Raw genomic sequence first — 17,087 nt, 5'->3', positions numbered from 1 at the left:
AGCGTGCCAGTGTACCGTTTAAGTTAGAACTTGGTTTTGACATACATTTCAAAGACAATAGTTAGTAAGCACCATACGTGGTGTAGGTGCGATCCTCGTTCTGAAATCATTCTGAATAGAGAAGACAAAAACCATCTGTTTCTGTTTCCGCTCCACAAATTCAAACCGACCAACTTACACCAAAGAGTTGATGAATCAGAAAATACTCACCCCAAATTCACTACTAAAAATACACAACCTATTCACCTTCATTCCTTTCTCGCTTTTCAAAAGATTCAGAGATCAATAAAGAGATAGATCGATCAAATTCACTTCAAAACACTTGTTAGAAGTTTCCGAACCCCCAATTGTTTTGGATAGGTCAAGGACCTATTTTTGGTGAATTATTACTTCCTCTCTGGGCGCCAGGAACGAAGGACAAAAGTTATGAAGAAAAGCGTATGCCAAAAAAAATATGAATGATTATAAAAGAGCAAAGTCTCTAGAATAAAGGCAAGAAAAACTCGAGAAGTTTCCCAAAGAAGGATTGTGGGAAGAGCCAAGAAAAATTCCAGACAAAAGTCTTAGCAAAATCCGCATCCTTCAAAGAACTCATCGCGGAATTCAAGCCATTCTCTATCCAAAAAATGGATACTCTGAAGAATCAAAATCTATCAATTCTCTTTAAAAAAAGTCAAAAGATCCAAATACCTTTCACCTTACATAAACTCTCCAACCAACCCTACAACCAGTCTTCCTTTTGAAAGAATGCCTAGGAAGAAGAACAGTGCCATCCTTACTTAACCGGTGGAGATATCGATGCTTTACCAAGCCTATGATGAAAACCGTTACACGACTGGCTTCTGAGCAACAATACAACTAGATTAGGGAACCCTAAACACTTGAGTGATATGAGTGATCCAGTACTGAGAAGCATGGTCATGTATACTCTACATCTGAGAGTTGGAAAGTAAGCCATTTTCACCATGGACGCGATTGAAATCTAGCGACTAAACCATCGAAGTTCGAAACTTTCTCTACTACTTTCGAAAGATGTGACTACTTCTAATGAAAGCATAATAAAAGAATCCAAGGGTGGGCAAGGGAGGATCTATTAGAAGAATACCTTATATTCCCGCTTTTTGCTTGAGGACAATAAAAGCTAAGTGTTAGGTATTTGATATCCCCCAAAAAGTCACGTTTTTACCCTCGATATTGAGCCCTAAATCAATAAAGTTCCAAACTTTATCGGTAAAATAATCGTTTTTTGGTTAATTTTGTAGATTAAATAATTATAAAGGAGATGCAAAAGAAATCAAGTAAAACGGAGATAAAACGAAGATTCTAGAGCAAAAATGGTGAAAGACGAGTTACGACCCAAGAAAATCAAGTTACGATCCCAGAAAAACAGCAGACCAGAGGGACCATCCAGCCTGCCATCCGGCATGCCATCCAGCCTGCTTTATGGCTTGCCATGCATCCGGGCACAACAAACGGCTCACCATGCCATACGAACAGGCCATACGGCCTGCCGTATGGTAGCTGGAATTTTGCCTATTTAAGGAGCTTTTTGCATTCATTTTTACACACTCAATTCTTAATTCAATTTAGATTTTTCAAGTATTTTAGTTATTTTTTAGTAGTAGCTAGCTTAGCTTTTATTTTTCCGGAGGATATCCCGGCGAGTCCCTGCGATCTCGGGCAGATTTCTTCAGCCTTTTTAGGTTTTTATCCGAAACACTTGTCTTATTAATTAAACATGTATCGCTATCATTTATGTTTTATAATGCATTCTGATATTACAATGTTAGCATGATTAAACTGTATGTTGCCATGATAGAAGTCTGGGTTAGCGTAGTTATGTTAAATTATTACAGTTACTATTGTTATACTGAATCTGTGACCCTGATAGATTTGTATGCTAGCATCTTAAGGATTGACTAGCCTAGGTTGTGATCAGGACTTGTCCATCTATATGAACTTTGCTAATTCATAGGATTAAGACCCCTGGTTTTACTGTATCTCAAGATTCTATGAACTCGGTATGTCCTGAGTTCCCGAGAGGCATCTAATGCGCTTTTAAGACACGAAACTTAGGAATTGAGACATGAATGACCTAGTGTGTCTATTGATTGTTCCAAAGAGACCTCTTAGGAGCTGTTAAGATCTAGTTAGTGCCTTAACTGTGTGACCCAAACCTATTGCATGTTCTTGTTTGATTGTTGCCCTAAGATTAATTCATATCAACTGTTTAGGTATCTATTAGGTTTTTATCTGCTTTACTTTCAGTATATCAATTGTAATGTTGTATAATATTTAGATTGGTATCATCTTATTAGTATGATGAAATTGTTGATAGTTTACATTAATGTTTTGTCAACTTGACCCGACGAACTCCTTCCGTTTATGATCAGTGTTCACTCAATACGGCACGTTGTTATTCAGTTACCCAAATTGATAACGAGGGTTAGGATTAGAGCTCAACTTACTAATAAACCTTGTACTTTACAAAGGATAACCTCCGAGGTATAGTTACCTTTCAATTATACAACCAAGTGACATACTTTTCACTATCCAACGAGAACTCCGAGAGTCTGGAGATAAGTAGGTCTGTGTAAATGGCTCATCCAACCAGATCAATCATAGCTTTTAAATAAACATAATTACCTTTCCCTAGCCCAAACTGATATCTTGGTTAACATTTCCCTGATCTGCATACTCTGGATATCCCTCCATCACGTTTACTATTCCGTAATTAGGATTATTATCTTAAAACCAACTACTATCTTTTATCCAGGTAATTTAACCAAGGACAATTATCCACTTGATCTTTAATTTGTTAAACCATTCTAAAATACGACCCTAGGTTAACTTACACCTTCTACCTTAAAAAGTTAAAACTAAATTTAAGCCCCGCAAAATATAAATAATAAACCACTATTCTCCCTCCTGATAGCTGATTCTGACGCCTTGCGGGCTAAAGACACCGCATAAAATAAACTGTCTGTTCCAGTCATATCATCAACACTGGAAGCAATATTTAATGTATGAGCATTCCTTTAAGCAATTCCCTAAAGCTCTTAAATCAAAATTGCGTGCTCGATAGCGGTGTTATCAGGGTTCTTTCTGGCATCTGCATGGCCGTTGGGGTGTATTGAACTTGAGCTAGAGCTAGCAGATGATAATGACATAACTCTCTCCTGAGCAGTTCCTATTAAATTTTTTGTGTGGTACGCTCTTACTCTTGCTACAATGCATTACCAGGAAGGGTCACCTTGCAGAAGTTTGGTGCGGTCCCTTCGACCGTTCATGACATGATCAAATTTCCTACCAAGCAGGGTATAGCGACCATCCGGTCAGAATTAGGAAGGGCGCTATGTGCATCTATTGCACCACCCGAACCACTCCTAACAATTGACGAACAGATGCGAAGTTGTTCTATCTTGGTTAATCGAAAGCATCCCATTCAGAGAATCTAATTTGGGGGCAACTTGTCTGATGAAATCAAAGTTAAGTTACACGATATATTGATTACCAATATGGATGCTTTCGCTTGGAGTGAAGAGGATATGTCAGGAGTTCCGCGTGAAATTTTGGAGCATAAGTTAAATGTTAATCCAAGCTTCACTCCTGTGCGCCAGAATAAGTGGCCGATGGCCCCTGAAAGAAGTGAGTGGTTGAGGATGGAGGTCAAAAAATTGGTAAATGCAAACATACTAACAGAGGTTTGATACCGGACTTGGGTTACAAACCCTGTGCTAATAATAAAGGCGGATGAGTCCTGGCGCATCTGTGTTGATTTCAAGGACATAACAATCACAGGATACATAAGTCCATGAAGGATATTGCGCATTACATTTAGGATACTGAACAATCACAGTGAAAGTGATGCACATAGGGTATTACTGGCCTACCATCCATAGTGATGCGGCAAAAGTTGTAAGGATGTGTCAATCATGCCAACAACACACGCCGGTCATCCGAGCACCTCGGCACCCAATGATACCAATTACTACAGCATGGCCATTCTGTAAATGGGCCATTAACATTGTCAGTCCAATTACTGTGTGTTCAGGTACACGTCAAACACTTTACTTAAACAATACTTTGCATTATACGCGCTTTTATAGTATTTTCACAATCATTGCTTACTCAGGTGGATTAATGTTTCTTGGTGGTAGCAATCGATTACTTCACTAAATGGGTAAAGGCAAAACCATTAGCAACAATTACTAGCGGCACATTCGCATCTTTTTTTGGGAAGACATTGTGTGTAGTATCCCCAATGAAAATATCAGCGACAATGATCAGTTCCTAATTTATGCTCGAAATGATGATTAATGACAAGGGTTTTATGTGAATCTAATAGTCGAAACGAATTGTTTTTATGAGTTTTCATGTATATCAAGTATTGAGCCCCAAACATCAATCCTAACATCAAAATCATCAAAGTTTCAAGGATCGAAGGGGAGTTCATCATGCTTCATCAAAGATACATCATGTTCATCATCATGAACATGTTCGGCTAGTTTCTTTTACTTTATTCCTTCCATGAATAATTAATGTAAGTTTAATTCATTCAAGTTTATGTGGTTTTTGAGATTGTAATGCTTATGTACTTTGGATTATAATCTTTGTAAACCAATTAAGTTACGATTAATACAAGTTTGTTGAGTATTGGTTATTGTAAGACATATTATTATGATTGAACATATTATGCTTGATCCAACTTAGTTAATTTAGATTAAGGATAAAGACAAGCGTTAAAGTTAAATAATTTGTGCCCAACATAATTGTATTAGTGAACTTAAGAAGTCTTGTCTATGAGATTTGATTGGAACTTGATAGCATAATACTTGTTTGAATAAATGCATGCTTAATTGGGATTGAGAATGGATAAAGGTTTTTAATCCATTGTTTACAACTCTTAGTTTTCGATCTAGTGTTTATGTTCTTTGCTTTTAATTGATAATGTTTAAGTCTTGATTAGTTTTAATAGTCACAATTAGTTAGTATACTTAGTTAATCAAAATCAAATCCTAAGAATTGCTTCCTTTTGACCACAATCTCCCCTGGAACAAACCTTACTTGCCCTAACTAGTTTAAGGTAATTAAGTTATTTTTAACGGGTATTTCGATGCCCATCAGACAACGGTACCCAATTTGAAGGAGAACCCTTTAGGTCCTCGTATCAAGAGCTAAATATTAAGCAATCTTTTACTTCACTCGCACACCCACAGGTGAACAGACAATGTGAATTTACTATTCGGGATATTAGTAGGGGCATAAAGGCACGCTTGGGTTTGTATGGAAAAGAGTGGGTGGATGGGGTCCCAAGTGTTTTGTGGGCTCACCACACTACTCACAAGAAAAGCACATGTAAAACCCCGTTCAGTTTAGTTTATGGAACGGAGGCCGTTTGAAACACCCCGTCAGAACACACTAACGGAATATTAACTTCTGGTCCCACAGTTAATGGTCACGCCCTGTATATGAGATGTTTTCTGAAAAGTTATCGCATTTATTTCAAAAGCATTGTCTTTAAGGTAAATAATTCAAAAACGTTTAATGTAATGACAATAGTAAATAATTCATAAACATTATTTAATAAGGAACAGTTTCAAATGCGATCAAAATGTTCTTGATAAAAAGACCCATGCTGGACTCCAATCCAGTGTATGCGCCACGTAAGCACTTTGTCATCAAAGCAATGCGAAAGCTAAGAACCTTTAAGAAACTGAGATAAAACATGGAAGCGATCAACAAAAATGTTGAGTGAATCTATAGGTTTAAGTAAATCAGTTTATCTTTGTTAGATCACGAGATTTAGTTCAAAGCAGTAAAAATTATACAACAGTTATGAGCACTTAAATATAAATCTTTAACCCGAGGATAGCTTATTAGCGCTACACGTCTTCCTTTACCCCATATTGCAAACGCTGATCAAGCATTCAGTAACAAAGTTATAAGCACCCAAGTTTGTAGAGTGAGGTTTGTTAAACCTACGGTACCGTCCTTATAGTTCGAGCCTTACAAAGTAATTAATATATTCAAGCTAGAGGCTTTTGGATCTAACTCATATTGTATATTTAGTTTAGTAGTCGTGTCTAATGCGTAAAACAGTTTAAAATAGCATGTTATCTCATCTCAAAAAGTAAAAATGTATGGGACTGTAGACTCACTTTAAGTGCACTTGACAATTCACAAGCAAACGTAGTCGAGTTACAACGACCGAGTAATGGAACCTAAAAGTACCATTATAAAGTTACAAATGTTTGTTTCAAAAGAAAGACTCACAGTACAGTTGTTCTATTGCTTAGACCGACGCCATTGTGTAGTAAAAGTCAACATAGAAGTCAACTAGTCAAGCAAGTCAACAAAAAGTCAAAAATGGTCAAATTGGTCAACCTAAGTCAAATACATCAGTAGGTCAATGCAACGTTATCATAAAGTCAAACCAAGGTCAACACATAAGTTTCACATAGTTGTTTAGTCAAGTAACGTTTACTAGTTTAGCTATCGTACGTTTTCACAATGGTCATGCAATCGTACAAGCATAGTTCTCACATGACACATCAAACAATTATGAACAAATCCAAATCATAATTTCATATTATAAGCTTTCTAAAAAGACCAAGCAAACTATCATATGGTTACTAGAACTCACGTAGCATGCAAAATATTCAAGTTCAGTTTCTGTTTGCGCATCAGTTTTATTTAAATTCTCATTTAATATAGAAAATAGCAAGTAACAAACGGCCAATTGGAGATGATTCTAAACACCTAAAATTATCATTGGTAAAAAGATATAAGAAAACCATATAGCTAATTTGTACAATTTTGACCAACTTTTCAGACTTTCTGATTTAGACAGAATCCAGACCTTTGGTTTCGGTGCGCATATAACACATAGTAAATAAGATTTTCAGAGCTAGACATGTAAACAAGATATGCTAAGAAATATACATACAACAACATACCATAAGCACAAGGTCTAATTCAACTTCTACTTCATGCTAGACAATTATTTGTACAAAATAGATATATTCGATCCCATTCAGGTAGTCATTTTCGGGGTCGAATATACAAGCATCTAGAAACAATTACCATGTGAAGTCTCCATGAAATGTCAAGTGCTAATCATGCACTTTACATAATACAAAAGCTTGTTTAGCAAAAATCATGTTAAATGGTCGTTTGGTCGATGAACAACTCACTAGTCAACACGTTGTAACACGAACATTCAAGTAATCATAAAATGACTTTCACAAATCCAATTACTATGATATCCTAGTCCATTTTATGTGTTTTTCAATTCTATATCTATCTAGCATCAGTTCATAAGCCAATTCAATTCATACAAATTGCAGTTTTTGTATTATAGCATAATTACATACCGAAACTTCAAACAATCAAAACTTAAGCTATACAAAACGAAAACATGCGATTCAAACGAGCAAAATCAATAGTTATTCAATAGCTATCCATCTAAACACTTTTCAATTACGAAAAACAAAGTCACAAAACTAGTAGCATAGAAATACAATTCGTGATTGAACCCTAACATCCGAGCATTATAACGACTAATAACACATACAATTGCAATCAGTTGAGCAATAGAACATCTAGAATATGTAATTAGTAATAAAATTCAGATTTTAACAATTAGGTTTTGAGAGATTTTACCATCAATCAAGCAATTACTTGTATCCACGCGTAGAGGAGAACGAGAGGAACACGATTATGTAAACAATTAAGCAAACGAGCAAGCAATCGAAGGTGTTCTTTGAGGGATGAAGATGTCAACTTTTTTGGATGATGGGAGGCTGATTTTCATCCGTAAATAGCAGGTATAATAGAGGGAAGGCAAAAATTGTGTTAGGTTTTAAGGTATAGCTTGTCTTAAGTACTTAAGGCCTAAGTATTGGTTTTAGATGGGTTGGATTTTGAGGAGGGATGGAGGAAAAAGACCAAGAGGGCCCAAAAGGGATTATTTGGACTTTAAAATATTGCTAGATAAATTTCTATGGGATTCCGTTAAGAGCCTTTAAGTGTCGTTAGCCGAAAACGCAAACCGAATCGCTAAACATTAATATTATCGGATTCTTAAAATAAATTAAATTCTCTTAATTGATAAAAGAATTCTAATTTTTATAAATTACATGGAATAATTATTTCTCTTAATAATTATTTAATTTGTTGCTAAGTGTCGTTAATCGAAACCGAAAGCTGAAACGTTAACCGAGCGTTTTAGCGAATTCTACGCGTTTTAAATTGATAAAACTTCTAATAAATTAAAAGTACCTTTAAAGCATAATAATTAAATAAAATAATTACTAAAAGTGAATTATCAATTGTTTCGTTGTCTTAAAGACGTTTTTTCCTGTTTTCACAAACCGTACATTTTTATTGCGTTTTCTAAGTTTCTCGCATACTTCAAAACCAAAGTATGAAATCAAGTAATATGTAGCACATATTAAAAATAGTATTTTCTAAGAAAAAGTTATGGCGTATAAATTCATAGAATTTAACTAATGTTCGTTAAGTATTTAACGGAAAGTTAACGGAAAAAGTTTGGTTGTTACACTATTATCCCTACCGAGTTATTGGTCCCAACTAAGCGTATAAGCACTTTTGATGAGTCAAGAAATGGTGAAGACTGGCGCGCAAACTTGGATTTATCGGAAGAGCGCAGAGAAATGGCTGTCATTCGTGAAGCAATAAGCAAACAGAAAATCTCTAAGTATTATGATAAGTGCGTCAAGCCCATGTCATTCAAACTAGGAGATTATGTTTGGCACAACAATGAAGCAAGTTGCTCAGAGAATACTGAAAAGCAGGGATATAAATGGGAGGGTCCCTATGAAGTTATTGGTACAAGTTCAACTGGATCTTACATCCTTGCAGAAATTACTGGAGAGTGAGTACCTGGCACTTGGCATGAAACCAACTTAAAAAGATGTTACATATAATTGTCAGGCTGCAGGACTTGAGACTGATCACCCCACTCTTTGAGTTAGCATTTCTTTTATGGTTGCAATAAAATGTCATATGAATGTGACTTATGAATTTTATTTATTTTTTATGAATAAATTCAATTTTTGAATAGAAACGTTTGGTTACGTTTTGATGCACAATATGATAGAAATTACATGCACCTACCATTTAAGGGATGATCTCTAGCTCCCGTGTGACAAAAGCCTGTTTGGTTACAAGCCTAGATTTTAGGGTGGGTAACAGACATTGGTTTGTCTAGATCAACGCAGTCTTGTAGACTAGAAGACTGCAAATTATGACTATAAACGACAAGCATTGGGATTACTTGCCCACAGCCCTAAGTGTTGGTTCACTTAGAAGACTCTATATATTTTACTTAATAAGGAAGTGAAAAATGGCTATTATGTGCACAATAGTATGTTACTGTTGAACTTATTAAATTTGGAGTATAAACACGGTGTACATGGATTTGTATACAGACAATTATGTCGAAGTCCTAAAAAACATAGAATTACAATCGGGCAATATAACCAAAAGAGTACTAGTTTATTCAAAAAAGTCAACATCAAAGCATTGATAATGCCCAAAGTTACCACGATTACAAAGGTGCTTATAGCACTAAGTTTACTGGCATGCATGCCCATACAAAAGAAGAAATCTAAACTAAAAACATGAAATAAAAAAGGGGATGGCTTGTTGGTGACGGTTCCATACGCTAATGGTAGAAATTCTTCAAACCCTTTCTCATAGTGATTAGGATAATTGCGCCATGTAAACGGGAAAGTAAAATGACCAATGATGTTTCTGTAAAAATAAGCTAGGAAGTGCATCCAATGAGTAAAAAGCACCCTACCAAGCTTGCTAATAATGAATATGCCCACAAGGAGTAGTAAGTGCAAGGGGCCAAGAATATCAAACAGAGCCTACTCATGGTGTACCCAAGACCCCGAGCTCCAAGCAAAAAAGTGAACATCAAAGGACGTCAAGCGCACCCAATGACCAAATCGAACTATAAGCTTTCCCCACTACCACTTTCTCTTAACAAGATCATGCACTGAAGTTGCAGGATCTGACCTTTCTTCAACCAAGGATGGTGATGATTTTTAGCACCGTGCTGGTTACCGTTGCTTTCTCTAGAGGGTTTTATTCGAGTTGATATGTGATGATTTGAGGAACAGGGGAAGGGAATTTGATGTTCTCTGAGATTAGGTTCCAAATCTTTACCCTCTCAGATGCTTGCGCTGCCTTTAGAGCGTTGCTATGTAGCTCGCTGACAATAGAGGCATCGAGGATGTGGCTCGTGATGGTGGGGAGTGCTGCTTTGAGATCATTGTAGTTCTTTTCCATCATGTCACAGTCTTCAGCCACCTCTTCAATGTGCGAGGCCAGATCCTTATTTTCATAAGAAAGGTGGTCAAGACTGGAGTTGGTAGTGGAAAGTTCTTCGCGAAGTGCCCTGTTCTCCTCTTCGTAGTCAACTTTCCAAGAAAGAACGTCCTCCTTTTCCTTCTTCACAATTTCCATGGTGGCCTCCACTATCTTTAATGCTTCATTGGCCGCCCTAAGTTGGTTCTCTAAAAGTTGCACCCTTTTCTGCAACTGCCCAGAAAGACGAAGGTCAGCACGGTATGATCGCTCGCTGTTTAGCCGGTCATAATCCCTCACCCATTTCAAAAATGAAAGGTGGGTTTCAAAGCATAGCTTTTGCTCTGGGGTCATCTTTTGCAACTCCTGTCTAACTTCAGCAGGAACGCACCCTTGCATGTACGCGTTCTGTTCAAAGGCAGAGCGTTTCGACACATTTAAAATCAAATCTAGGTTGTCCACCCGGATGCCAATGTATTGGTTTGCATTCGATTTGAGGATAGAGAAGGTAGATGACCCAACTTTAACTTGATGAGTAGCAGTAGCTGAGAGTCACGGAGCAATTACAGTAAGCGGCATAGAGGATGCATGAAGTATGGGAACAACAGCAGTAATCACGAGTTCTGGTGCAGTGGGGGGAGGCACAACCTTTTCATCAAGATTAAAAACTTGCAAAATACAAAGCAATAATCAAGTTAGCATAAGTAATGCATGGCATAACGTCACATCAGCATAAAAAGAGCAATGGTTATACATTCTGATGATGAAGCATTTCCAGGGGTTGCAGTTGTTTTCTTTTTCTTTTGGGCAGGGGTTGAGGCGCACAGAATACATGTTCTTCACGAGGGCCTCCTCCTCCACATTGGCATCACTGGTGTCCTCAACAGCATTTACATAAACATTGTCGTCAACAACTTCTTTTTTAATGGAGTATCCCTTCAAGTTCTCCTCAATAATGCACTCTTCAACCTTCATGACTGCAAAAAAGGTACGAACTAATTAACATCCACAACAGTTAATCATTTATTATTGATGATTTAGGCAATAAAATTATAACCTTTCCTCTAAGTACAACTACTAGGCGAAAACCATTGAATGGCCAAAACGATGAAAGTCGAGTGAGATAAAGTAACCCATTTGGGAAGACTCGCATTTGGAGCTTTTGGCATGCATAGAGATCAAACAGTTCTTGTTCAGTTGTGGTCATAGGAGGGTTTATTCAACGATGTGTTCGGACCAGTGTGTCATTGGAGGATATTAGAATACTGAGCAGGAACAAACTTGTTTTTGAAAAAATAAAAAGAATCCTTCCAAGAACTTTATAAGCCTTTCTTCATACCGGCGGTGAATGAAACACAGTCGTGTTCACTCAACTTGTATTGGAAAATGTTCTGTAAGACGTTCAATGATGGTTCTCGATCGTGGCTCGACACCACATCTCAAAAAGAGACACACGGGCAGCACTATAAGGATGAGGTTGACCAAACCCTATGTTGTATGCCGAAAGAAATCGCATGAAGAAATCGGTGGGTGGAATACGAGTATTAACGACTTCCAGAGTTTGATCATATACACCGATCATGTTTTGGGGTGGTTTGTGGGCTCGCTAGTCTTCCTTGGGGAGTATGGGTGAATACTCAACAATTGGAGGATACCAATAAATTATGCATTTAATCAATTCTTGATCGAGGGTTGAAGCGATGGAGTGAACGTGAAAAACATTAGAATAGGATGAAGTTGATGACATGTTTAAACAAAAGGAGAACAAAGAAAATAGAAAACTAACCTGCGACGATAGTTCAATTGTTGCTGGAAACTTGAACGGAAAAATGTTGGGAGCGAAGGAGGAAAACGATGATTTTGGATTTTTAACCAATTTGGTAAAAAGGCATGTTAATTTATAAGGGGAAATTAGGTCTCAAAACGCGTAAGTTAATATGCTAGTCGTACACGTGTCACCATCTTAACGGATTGGGATGAAAATGCATGGTTTATGATAAGGAAAACCCACCTGTTTACTATAGCGGGATGCATGTTAGAAAAACCTGGAAGTTGTGATTTGACAGGCTGTCATCATTAGATAATTCTCGCCGAATTAACGTCATCATTAGCAGACGTTTGATTGCAAGCGTCTGCTCCGTATTCAATGCTAAATTGAGTGCGAATCTCATTTAATTGATTTTTACCATAAATATCTTGTATAAGTTTAATGGGTGAAATCTTCGGGATATTTTATAGAGTTTAATGTCATGCGCCTTGGATCGTGTGCATCACGTTAAACTGGAGGGACTTCATGATACGCGTACCTTTGCGCATGGCTCTCGTGCGTATCACTTGATGTGCGCACATCATTCATGAGTAACCCTGAACAGTATAATAGATGGTGCATTACGCAGTCTTGCTTGGCGCATACGTAAACAATCTTAGATGATCTCATCCTTAATTAAAACGTAATCCTTTCCTAACGAATATTCCGTTCTTTATGGTTGTTATTCAGGAATGATCCATAACGAATTAAGGAGTATGTAGGGTTCGGGTTTCACTATAAATACAACCCATAACCTCATTCATTCAACACACATGTTTTCGGTATTACTCGATTATCGATTGCATCTAGGAAATAACATTACGGTAATAGTTATGTTCCATGAAAATAAATCCTATGCAACCACCCTAGTGGCCATTATTTCGGCACTTGCCATCAGTTGTGGAATAGGTTTTAATCACCCTCTCGTAGATGATCATCTGGACTAGGGACTCTCACGGTAAACCGGACCGAAGATTAAAACCTTATTGTCCTTAAACACTCTCACCTGGCACTCAACATGAATCTAGTTCTTGGGTCCGATTTATGTTCGATCACTGACAGCAACTAATGCAACCAACTTATATTCCAACCTTGAGTTGGTAAAACATGTCTGCTTGTTATAATCCCATGAAATGGCACCTTCACCAAGCAAGAACACCCAATCACTTGTTGAAGAATGATCTTCAAAATTGGTTGTCCAACTTGCATCAGTGTATCCTTCTATTATCGAAGGAAACCCACTACAAGATAAACTATAGTTCATACTTTTCTTCAAATACTTCAGTACCTGCCTAATTGCTTGCCAATGATGAGTACTAGGATTACTAGTGTATCTACTCAATTTTCCCAATGCAAAAGCAATATCCGGCCTTATACAAGTCATGTAATACATTAAACAACCAATCACATGTGAATACTCCAGTTTTGATACAACTTCACCTTGGTTAAGCATAAGCTTCTCACTTGGATCCACAGGTGTACTCACATGAGTACAATCAAAGCAATTGAACTTTCTCAACACATTCTCAATATAATGAGATTGATAAATTGAAATTCCATTACTCTCACGTTCGATCCTAATACCAAGGATGACGTCAGCCTCCCCTATATCTTTCATGGAGAACTTAGATGAAATAAATTCTTTTGTTAAATCAACCTCACTTTGGTCAGTCCCAAAGATTAACATGTCAGCAACATATAGATAAATTATAACTCCTTTACCAGAATCATCAAAATTTCTATATACACATTTATCAGCCTGGTTTAATTAAAAACCACTAGATAAAATCACTTCATCAAACTTCTGATGCCATTTCTTAGGTGCTTGTTTCAATCCATATAAGGACTTCATAAGTTTGCACACCTTTCTTTCATTACCTGACATGATAAAGCCACGAGGTTGGTTCATATAAACCTCATCATGCAAATCACCATTCAAGAATGATGTATTCACATCCATCTGGTCAACAACTAGCATATGAATTTCAAACAACGTAATCAACATTCTAATGGTAGTGATACGATCCAAGGTAGCATAAGTATCAAATAAGTCTATTCCGGACTTTTATCTAAAGCCTTAAATGACTAACCTTTCCTTGAACTTTTCAATAGTGACATCTACCTTCATCTTCCTTTTAAAGATCCATTTGCAACCCAAAGGTTTGGAACTGCGAGGTAGATAAGCTAACACCTAAGTATTATTACCCATGTTGGAATCCATCTCATCATTAATTGCCTTTTTCCAAAATGCAACATCCTGATACATCATTACTTCATCATATATTTTAGGATCATCCTCAACATTGAATTAATATGAATATTGGGTAGAAACATCATCCCTGGAACCTTCAGTTAAGTATAATTGAAAATCTGGTCCAAATGATTTCCTTATTCTTTTTATTTTTTTGAACCTCAAGTGACTGATCATTAGCCTTTTCATAGAATTCATCATTACAATCTTCATTGATTCCATTATTACTTAGATTCATATCCTTTGGTCTACGTATAGATTAAAATATATTTTCATAAAAAATTGCATCCATTGAATCAATCATAGAATTGATTGAGACAAACTCATTAGGTTATATACCATAGAACCTATATACCTTGTAATGTTCAACATATCCAATAAATATGCAATCTATACCTCTTTCACCTAAACTTTTCTTCTTGAGATCAGGTAGTCTTACAACAACCCTACAACCCCATACTCGAAGATAATTCAAGTTAGGTTTTGTTTTATTCAAAAGTATAAGGTGTAATCTTGTTCCTTCTGTTAGAAACTCTATTAAGTAAATAACAAGCTATTAACATAGCATCCCCCTAAAATCACTCACCTAAACCCGAATAGTATTTCATGGAATTAACCATTTTTTTAAGGACCCTATTTCTCTCAGATATACCATTTTGTTGTCGAGTATAAGGAGTTGTAGTCTCATAGATAATACCAACGGATTAGAAATAAGATTGGTCAATGTCTTCACCTCCCTTATCCATTCTAAGTCTTTTAATCAAAGTCTTTTGTTGCAATTCTACTTCAGTTTTAAATATTTTAAATTTATCTAAAGCTTCATCCTTAGTATGTAACAAATAAACGTAGCAAAACCTGGAAGCATCATCAATAAAAGTCAACAAAATATTTCTTGTTCCTTAAAGTAGGAGTTGCATGCAAATCACATAAATCACTATGTATCAATTTCAAATTTCAGTATCATGTTGTACATTTTAAAATGGTTTCTTAGTGATCTTTATTTAACATACACATTTTGCACTTTTCATTGTTCATATCAAAGGCAGGTATTAAACCATCTTTAGACATATCTTGCATTCTTTTAAAATGTGCGTGTCCTAGTCTAGCATGTCAAAGAGTAGAATCATTTATACTAACAGTTGTCATACAAGCAATATCAATATTCATGTGATCAAATTGAAGTCTAAACATGTCATTGATCAAATAACCAAACCCAATAAACATACCATGTTTAGATAAAATAAACTTATCAAATTTAATAACTTGTTTGTAACCACAATTATTTAACATACTACTAGAAACTAAGTTTTTTCTAATCTGTGGTACATGCAAAATATTAAATAAAGAAACAACTTTTTCAGAACTAAAAGTTAAATCCACAATTTCAAGTCCATGAACAGAGGCTGTTAACTCATTTTTCATATGAAGAATTGATCCATCGGTCACCGCCGACTCGTATGTCTTGAACCAACATCTATCTTTTCACACATGAGTAGTTTTAACGACCTGTCAAAGTACACTTGACGACCATCGTTATCTTGGTCCCACAGCTTGATCATAACTCTATATGAATTTGACAAATAACCTTGCATTCTTTATTTAAAAATGATTTCCTATAAAGGAAACCTACCAAAATGTGTAAGTTTAGAAAAACCATACATTATTACTTAATCAAAAGTTGGCCAAAACAAGTCAACAACATCCACTATTAAATGTATTAAAATAGAATGCAAGTTAATGTTTAACAAAATCTGCCATCATAAATATGCAGACTCTCTAAGCACAGCAGAAACAATCAATCATGAACCTGAGAATAAAACACGCGAGTAACTGTCAACAAAAATGTTGAGTGAATTATAGGTTTAATATTGCAAACAATATTTAATTTAAACCATAAAAATTTATGTTTGAAAACATAGAAACTCCTTTTTTGACCACAAAATTATATGCTAGAAAACATATAAAAACATTATTCCATTTTCCGTGAGCCACCTGGTAACCACTTAACCATTTATTTACCCTTGCCAAACACAATAAATAATATACAACGAACAACTGTATCTTCAACTAAATATGAAGTACTAAACATTCCGATTATAAATTGCTAGCGCGACTAGCTCGAAATGGGGTTGTCAAACCCGATAGATCTATCCATAGGATTCGTGTTCACCAGTAGAAATCAATGATTACGATTACCAGATTAAGGAATATTTTTGTTCAACTCACAATGAATAATTTAAACTAACTTCCACTTGTGTCCAATATGTAAAAATAAAATGCATGTATTCTCATCCCAAAAGGTTTAAAATAGAAAAATGAGATTATAACTCACCTTAACGTAAACGAAGTAATAACACAGAACGTGAACCGCAGAAAGTAAAGTGATCAAGAATGATCACAACGCCGACCTATAAATAAAGCAGGTCGATATAAATAACTAACTTAGGTCAAGTCTTAGTATGATAGCTATAGTACTTATTGCAAGTGCACATAGAACAACACTCAGTATGCTTCGGTTTGATCAGGATAGCGTAAAGACACGTACTTTCTATTTTTAGAAAGTTTCTATTTTTGGCAGGTTTCCATTTTTGAAAAGTTTCTATTTTAGGAAAGTTTCTATTTTAGGAAAGTTTCTATTTTAGGAAAGTTGCTATTTTAAGAAAGTTTCTATTTTAGAAAAGTTTCTAT

General features: G+C 35.9%; 1 protein-coding gene across 1 annotated transcript; it reads right to left on the bottom strand.

Annotated features, from left to right (window-relative positions):
- Window positions 1-13,190: 13,190 nt before the first annotated feature.
- On the bottom strand, window positions 13,191-13,766 carry LOC139860115 (secreted RxLR effector protein 161-like). The gene has a single exon (XM_071848889.1). It carries the CDS (start codon window positions 13,764-13,766, stop codon window positions 13,191-13,193), a length of 576 nt encoding a protein of 191 aa, XP_071704990.1.
- Window positions 13,767-17,087: the final 3,321 nt, after the last annotated feature.

Source organism: Rutidosis leptorrhynchoides, chromosome 7 (genome assembly GCF_046630445.1).
Source record: "Rutidosis leptorrhynchoides isolate AG116_Rl617_1_P2 chromosome 7, CSIRO_AGI_Rlap_v1, whole genome shotgun sequence".
NCBI classification, from domain to species: Eukaryota; Viridiplantae; Streptophyta; class Magnoliopsida; order Asterales; family Asteraceae; genus Rutidosis; species Rutidosis leptorrhynchoides.
This window is presented reverse-complemented; position numbering and strand designations above follow the sequence as displayed.